The sequence below is a fragment of the Triticum urartu genome, chromosome 6A (assembly GCF_056163025.1).
Source record: "Triticum urartu cultivar PI428250 chromosome 6A, HENAU_Tu73, whole genome shotgun sequence".
NCBI lineage: Eukaryota > Viridiplantae > Streptophyta > Magnoliopsida > Poales > Poaceae > Triticum > Triticum urartu.
In genome coordinates this window covers 11,840,232-11,847,788 of record NC_141878.1, presented here as the reverse complement: position 1 = coordinate 11,847,788, position 7,557 = coordinate 11,840,232, and the positions used below count along the sequence as shown (strand labels likewise).

The window sequence follows — 7,557 nt, the reverse complement described above, 5'->3', positions numbered from 1 at the left end:
TCTCAAGGATCATCACCACACACAAGGATCATCACCACACACAAGGCTTAAATGCCTGGACGTCGAGCACCGCGTAGGTCGTCACCGCCAAGACCGCCGAAGCCCAGGTCGTCAGTGCTAGCGGCAGCGCTACTGCCAAGACCGCCTCCACCTCCGCCTCCGCCTCCGTGGATCGGAGTGGTCGGGCTCCGTGTCTCGGGAGTGTTGCGAAGACCACCGCCAATGGTAGATCCACCTATTCCCTGGATGTTGAAAAGACATATTCACGGGATATATGACTGTGTTGAAAGGCATGACATGCTTTGGGTGAATAGATTGGGGATGAACTAACCGGCGAGGGGCCAGTGTTCTGTGCCACAAACTCCTCAAAGGTCAGCAGCACTGGTTGTGCTGGAGGACATTGTGCTGGCTGCAACTAAGGACACCTGCCGGCCGCCATTTCCTGAAAAGCCTACTGCATCTGGCGATCCCTCTGCACTTGGTGTTCATAAAGCCTCTCATGCCACGCCATGGTCTCCTGGCGTGTGTACTCCAGGTTGGCCTACGGTATGACATGATGGAACTCATAAAACTACTAAATGCGGAAAATAAAGTGAGGAATGAAGATAAGAGGGAAAATACTTACAGATTGTTCCTCCTGAAAGAGGTACTGTGACTGTGCACTGGTCACTGGCTGGCTCGTGCGCTGGCTCAGGCTCGGGTCGATCCGACGAAGCTGTGTGTAGGAGATAGTAGGAGTGATCACAGCATCGAGAACCGCCTCCCGACCGTGCTCCTTGGGCCCCATGCTCACCACCGCCCTCTCGTCTAGATCCACCACAATGGGGTCAGGTGTGTCAGGATGTAACTTCAGATATGCTTTGGAGTAGGCCTTCTTCCTCCCCACGGTCTTCTTGCTGTAGTACTTGGGCTCGCCAGGCTTGGGGTCCTTCCGCGTATGGGCGATCTCCCACGCCTGCATGTGTGAGAGCGGCCGCTTCAGTTTCTCCTCCCGCACCACCAAACAGAGGTTAGTCATACATAAGAAAGTGATGGTAAATAGTATTAGAGTTATTGTACTACACGTATTGGGTATAGAGTAGTACTCTACCCCAATACGTATCCTCCTTGTATACGCCACCACGGGGGCTCTTCCCGTGTATATAAACACGTAACCGGCTACCCCAAAGGGTACGTCCGTTCACCCCAAAATCGACATGGTATCAGGCCCCTCCCCTCCCTCCCTCTAGCCGCCGCCTCTGGAGCTTCTCTCCGTCGCCACCAGGACTTGGTCGCCGGTCTTCCCTGCCGACCTCACACCAACAACTTAGCCTCTACAGGATCACACCTACAAACACCACGCCCTTGATCGCTTCGATCGCCTTCAGGACAACTACAATCTTCAACAACCCTCAAACACCCAAACCCTAGCCGATCTCTGCCGCAACACAACATCCATGGCATCTTCGTCTTCCTCTGCTGGGGCGACCATTGGTGCTCCCCCTGCCACAAAGCTCACGCAGGACAACTTATTCTCGTGGCAAGCTCAAGTCCTGCCCACCCTCTGTGGAGCTCACGTCATGCGATTGCTTGAAGGTTCCGATCTGCCACCGCCTGAGTTCCTCGATGGCGAAGATGCTGACAAGGAGAAGATCCAGATTCCCAATCCTGCCTATGATGTCTGGATCACGCGGGATCAACAGGTCGTCAGCTACATCGTCAACTCTCTATCTGAAGATATTCTCTCTCATATATATGGTATGGTTCATGCGGCTGAAGTTTGGCATGCTATCCACGAGCTGTTTTCTTCTCAGTCCAAATCACGGGTTTCCAACCTCCGTCGTGCACTCACCAACACAAAGAAACTTGATATGACAGCCCAACAATAGTTCCTATAATGGTTTTGTTGCTGCTCTCAAAGTTGTTCCCTCCACATCTCTCAATGACATGTGCTCTCAGCTGCTCTCTTATGAAAGCCGTGATGCTATTCTCTCTGTTACTGGTCAAGCTTCTGGGTTGTTTATGTCATCTGTTAATGCTGCTTCTCGTGTTCCAAACCTTGACTCTGCAGGAGGTCCGGCAAAACAGCCAACACCAGCACTATACATGCCCCCTCATCATCCTTCCTACCAGCAGCCCCACCAGTATCAGCCGGCTGCTCCATACGCGCCTGCTCCTCCGGTTCCTCAGTATGCGCCTGCTCATGCTCCTGCTCCTCCGGTCCCTTAGTTTGTGTCTGCTCCTCAGTACCCTCGACCGGCTCCATACATGTCTCCATACCACCAGCCGGCTCCTTACATGCCTCATCAGTATCCTACTCCATACCCGCATTAGTTTGCACCAGTGCCGTATATGCAGCCCTACATGCCTCCTCAACAGCAGCAACAACGCCCTCAAAGTCCTCCCCAACAGCATCCACCCCAGCAGCAGCAGCAGCACCCACGTCAGGACCGTCTTCCAAAAGGAGGGCGCAAGGATCGTCGTGCCACACCATGGCAGGAAGGTATCTTCTGCCAAATTTGCAAAAAGGAAGGTCATTCGACTGATGAGTGCTGGTGGCGCTATGGTGATGATGATGATGATACTGACAAGCCACCAAAGGAGACCAAAGGTGCCTATGGTGTTGATACAAACTGGTATATAGACACAGGCGCAACCAATCATGTTACTGGCCAGCTCAAAAAGCTCCATGTTCATGAACCATATCAGGGGCATGATCAAGTTAATACTGCTAGTGGACAAGGTATGGATATTGCACATATTGGTCATTCTGTTTTGCACACCCCTGATAGCTCTATCCAACTTAGCAATATTTTACATCTTCCTGATGCATCTATGAATTTACTTTCTGCTCATAAACTTGGTCTAGACAACAATTACTATCTGGAAATTCACCCTTTTTTCTTCTTGATCAAGGATCAGGCAATGAAGCGCACCGTGTTTAGAGGTCCCTGTCATGGAGGCTTGTATCCACTTGTTCCCATGTCTTCGGATTCCTCCAAGCATGCTCTTGCCACTATCCAGCCTTCATCCTCTACATGGCATCGTCGTCTAGGCCATCCATCTTTGTTTATTGTTCAGAAAATTCTTAGGAAGCATAAACTTTTATATTCCCCAGAAATAAATCCTTACATATGTGATCCATGCCAACAGGCCAAGAGTCATCACCTACCCTACCCTGTATCCACTAGTGTGTCTACAGTTCCTTTGGAACAAATATTTTCTGATGTATGGGGTCCAGCTCCTCTCTCTCTCTCTCTCTGTAAGCAAACATGCATACTATGTAAGCTTCATTGATGATTTTAGCAAGTTTACCTGGATTTATTTACTTAAGAAACGTTCTGAAGTGTATCAAGTTTTTCTTGATTTTCAACAGTATGTTGAGCGCCAATTTGGTCGCAAAATTCTCACCATGCAAACCGACCGGGGTGGTGAATATGAAAAATTGAACAGTTTCTTTCAACGTATAGGCATTGTTCATCATGTGTCATGTCCTCATGCTCATCAACAAAACGGTTCTGCTGAATGCAAACACTGTCACATTGTTGAAGTAGGCCTTGCTCTACTTGCCAACGCTTCTATGCCTCTCAAGTTTTGGGATAATGCCTTCATCACAGCCACCTTTCTTATAAACATGCTTCCTACCAAAGTCCTCAATTTTGACACTCCCACTGAAAAACTTCTCCAAATCACACCCAATTATGAGCCTCTCCGTATCTTTGGTTGTGCTTGCTGGCCCAACCTTCGTCCATATAACAAACATAAACTCTCCTTCCGATCCAAACGGTGTGTTTTTCTTGGATATAATCCTTGTCACAAAAGTGTTAAATGCCTTGATGTGACCACTGGTCGTGTCAATGTTTCTCGAGATGTTGTCTTTGATGAAAATGTTTTCCCTTTTGCTTCTCTTAATCCTAATGCTGGTCGACGTCTCCGTGAAGAAATTCTTCTTCTTCCACACGATAACTCATCTTCGGCATGTATGGATAGGGGTGTGCCTACTAATGATCATTATTTGCATCTTGCTCCTGTTGTTAATCCTTCTCAGGTTGCTGTCAATGGAAGCCCGGCCCGGTTGTTTCAGCTCAAGCATCTGGTCAAAATTCTGAGGAAAATGCATCACATAGCACATCAAATAACGCTACACAATAGGAGAATAGGACAACAGGAGTAATGGGAGATATGAGCAATCCCGAGGCTGATTTTGGGCCAGATTCTCCTCTGGAATCTGTGCAGGCAGACTGCAGCAACAACACTTTCACCGCGCGCCACCCGTGCGATGGATGGGTCGGTGGCCGACCAGACGACAGGGGCGGGACCCAGCCTGGATGCCTCGCCCTGCGCGACCGAGCGGGCGGCTAACGAGGGCGACACGTGGCTCGCTTCTACTAGAGCACCGATCGCAAGGGAGATCTCCTTAGATCTGGAGCGATCGGATGCAGCGGATCCGGCTGGATCTTTTGTGCCTTCCACTCCTGCACCACCCCTTGTTATTGGAGTTTAAACTAGGTTGCAAAAAGGTATTCGAAACCCGAAAGTATATACCGATGGTACTGTTAGGTACGCCCTTCTAATAGCTACAGGAGAACCCAATAATCTTTCTGAGGCTCTTACTGATCCAAACTGGAAACATGCTATGCAAGAAGAATATGATGCTCTTGTTGCTAACAAAATCTGGCATTTAGTGCCCCCCAGTTCCACTAAAAATATCATTGATTGCAAATGGGTTTATCACATCAAGAAACATGCTGATGGCACTGTGGACAGGTACAAAGCACATCTTGTTGCAAAAGGATTCAAACAGAGATATCGTATTGACTACGAGGATACTTTCAGTCCTGTTGTTAAGGCTGCCACTATCAGAATTGTTCTTGCAATATCAGTTTCTCGAGGCTGGAGTTTAAGGCAGCTAGATGTGAAGAACGCGTTTTTACATGGTGTTCTGGAAGAGGAGGTTTACATGAAACAACCACCAGGTTTTCAGTCTTCCGCTAATCCAAATTATATTATCAGACTTGATAAAGCACTATATGGTCTGAAACAGGCTCCTCGAGCTTGGTACTCTCGCTTGAGTTCCAAGTTACACACCCTGGGTTTTCTTCCATCCAAAGCTGATACTTCATTGTTCCTTTTTGATAAGCCAGGACTCACTATGTTCCTCTTAATTTATGTTGATGACATCATTGTTGCAAGATCCTCTGATTTGGCTATATCAGCTCTCCTTCATCACTTAAGTTCGGATTTTGCTCTCAAGGATCTTGGCGATCTTCATTATTTTCTAGGTATTGAGGTTCACAAACAGTCCAATGGGCTGCTTTTAAGTCAGGAAAAATATGCTACATACTTACTGGCTCATGTTGGTATGCGTTCTTGCACGCCATGTCCAACACCCCTCTCCACTACAGAAACATTACGCTTGACAGATGGATTTCCTCTTGGATATGAGGATATTACACATTATAGAAGCATTGTTGGGGGACTCCAGTATCTGACACTGACTCACCCCAATCTTGCTTTTTCAGTTAATAAGGTCTGTCAGTATCTTCATGCTCCTACTACTGCACATTGAACTGCTGTTAAACGTATTTTGAGGTATATTCAGGGCACAAGTAAGGTTGGTCTTACTTTCCAGAGGTCCAGCTCCACCCTTCTTAGTGCCTATTCGGATGCAGATTGGGCAGGTGATCTGGATAATAGACGCTCTACTGGTAGATTTGCTATATTTTTTGGGCCCAATCTTGTTTCTTGGAGTGCTAGAAAACAGCCTACTGTGTCCAGGTCAAGTACAGAGGCTGAATATAAAGCTCTTGCAAATGCCACTGCTGAACTTATTTGGGTTGAAGCACTAGTTCGTGAACTTGGTGTTTCTCTTTAGGTGAAACCATGCCTATGGTGTGATAATCTTAGTGCTACCTACCTGTCTGCCAATCCAGTTTTTCATGCCCGTACAAAACACATTGAGATAGATTTCTGCTTTGTTCGCGAATGGGTTGCTCGCAAGCAACTTGATGTGAGGTTCATATCAAGCAAGGATCAGATTGTAGATGGTTTCACAAAAACATTATGTGTAAAAAAAATTAGATGAGTTTAAACGTAATCTAAACCTCTCCCATGTATAGATTAAGGGGGGTATTAGAGTTATTGTACTATACGTATTGGGTATAGAGTAGTACTCTACCCCAATACGTATCCTCCTTGTATACGCCACCACGGGGGCTCTTCCCATGTATATAAACACGTAACTGGCTACACCAAAGGGTACGTCCGTTCACCCCAAAATCGACAAATGGAAGAAGAAGAATGTTTAATGGGGTTAGTCATACATTAACTGCATTGTGGAGATAGTGGTTTCGGTTTCCCTGAGCATGTACTCCCTCCTTCCCTCGGTTAGCCTTGTTTTTGATTCTCATAGCCGCCCAGGCTCCAGCCTCATCACACCAAAGATCCACCAATGCCGCCCAGGACTCGTCTTTTCCATAACACCAATTTGGACACACCTACATAATGAAAGCATAATGGCATCTCATCACGAAACGGTGAAATGTACCACAAGGTAGTGAAAGCATAATGGAAGCATAATGAAAAATCTTTTATACTTACCGCCAAGTACTCGTGCCTCTCCAAGGTAATGCCCATCCTCCGCGCTTCTTCCTTGGTCATCTTCACACCAAGAGCGTCGTGATAGTATGTCGAGATGGCCACATAGCGCACCTCATACTGCATCTGGCGGGCCTTCTTCTTGCATTGGCGCAGCACGATCTGGTCTGCTCTGGCCCTGTGCTCCGAAAGAACTCGATAGAATTTCTACAATCATGCATGAAACAACAATGGAAGAAGCCATGAGTTAAATCATTCATGAAACTAGAATGGACTTGTGCTTCTGAAGAGAACTCACCGAGAAAGTAGTGATCATGGCCTTGGCATGGGCCTCATGGTCCGCGTGGAGGGCCGCTTCCTAGTGGTCCCAGCTCGTGGCCAAAACCCGACGGTCCGGGTGCCTGACTGGATCCGGGCAGTACAACCCTGACCTGTATAACTTCAGCAAGACAGTGATGACGCCGTTGGGAATACGGACCCCTTTAGAATATATCTAGTTGCTGCAAAAGAATGAACTATTAGCATGTTACAAGCAAAATAAATAACAACCGGAATAAGCATGTGACAAGAAAAATAATGAAATTATTTTAAAGTGGCACTTACTCTTTCCCCGTAGGCTCAGTGAGCCACTTCTGCTCCTCAGTAGCAGGAACCTACTTTGGTAGCTTTGTGTTACCATGCAGCCAACCCTTGTATTCAACCCCCTTCCCGTCACCACCATCATCCCCACCACCACCCTCCTCCTCGCCTGCCTCCCCCTCCCCAACCTCCTCCTCCTCCTCCTCGCCTGCCTCCTCCTCCACCTCCTACTCGGTCCCATCCTGAACCTCCTCCTCCTCGTCCTCCTCCTCGCCAGAGGGTACCTCACTAGAGGAGGGCCTCGAAGACAACACCCCTAAGTCGGTGAGGGTGCGCTCTTTCTGGCCGCGACCCCCTGTAGTGGCTCTCCCCCCACCACCTCGCCCTCTAGAGGCTCTCCCC

At 48.0% G+C, this 7,557-nt stretch overlaps 1 protein-coding gene across 1 annotated transcript; it reads right to left on the bottom strand.

Moving 5' to 3' along the window:
* Positions 1-574: 574 nt before the first annotated feature.
* On the bottom strand, positions 575-6,703 carry LOC147963154 (uncharacterized). Its single transcript, XM_087528392.1, has 3 exons — positions 6,580-6,703; positions 6,303-6,476; positions 575-955 (listed from the first exon to the last, which is right to left on the bottom strand). The coding sequence occupies exons 1-3, from the start codon at positions 6,700-6,702 to the stop codon at positions 575-577; spliced, it is 678 nt and encodes a 225-aa protein (XP_087384518.1). The 5' UTR covers position 6,703.
* Positions 6,704-7,557: the final 854 nt, after the last annotated feature.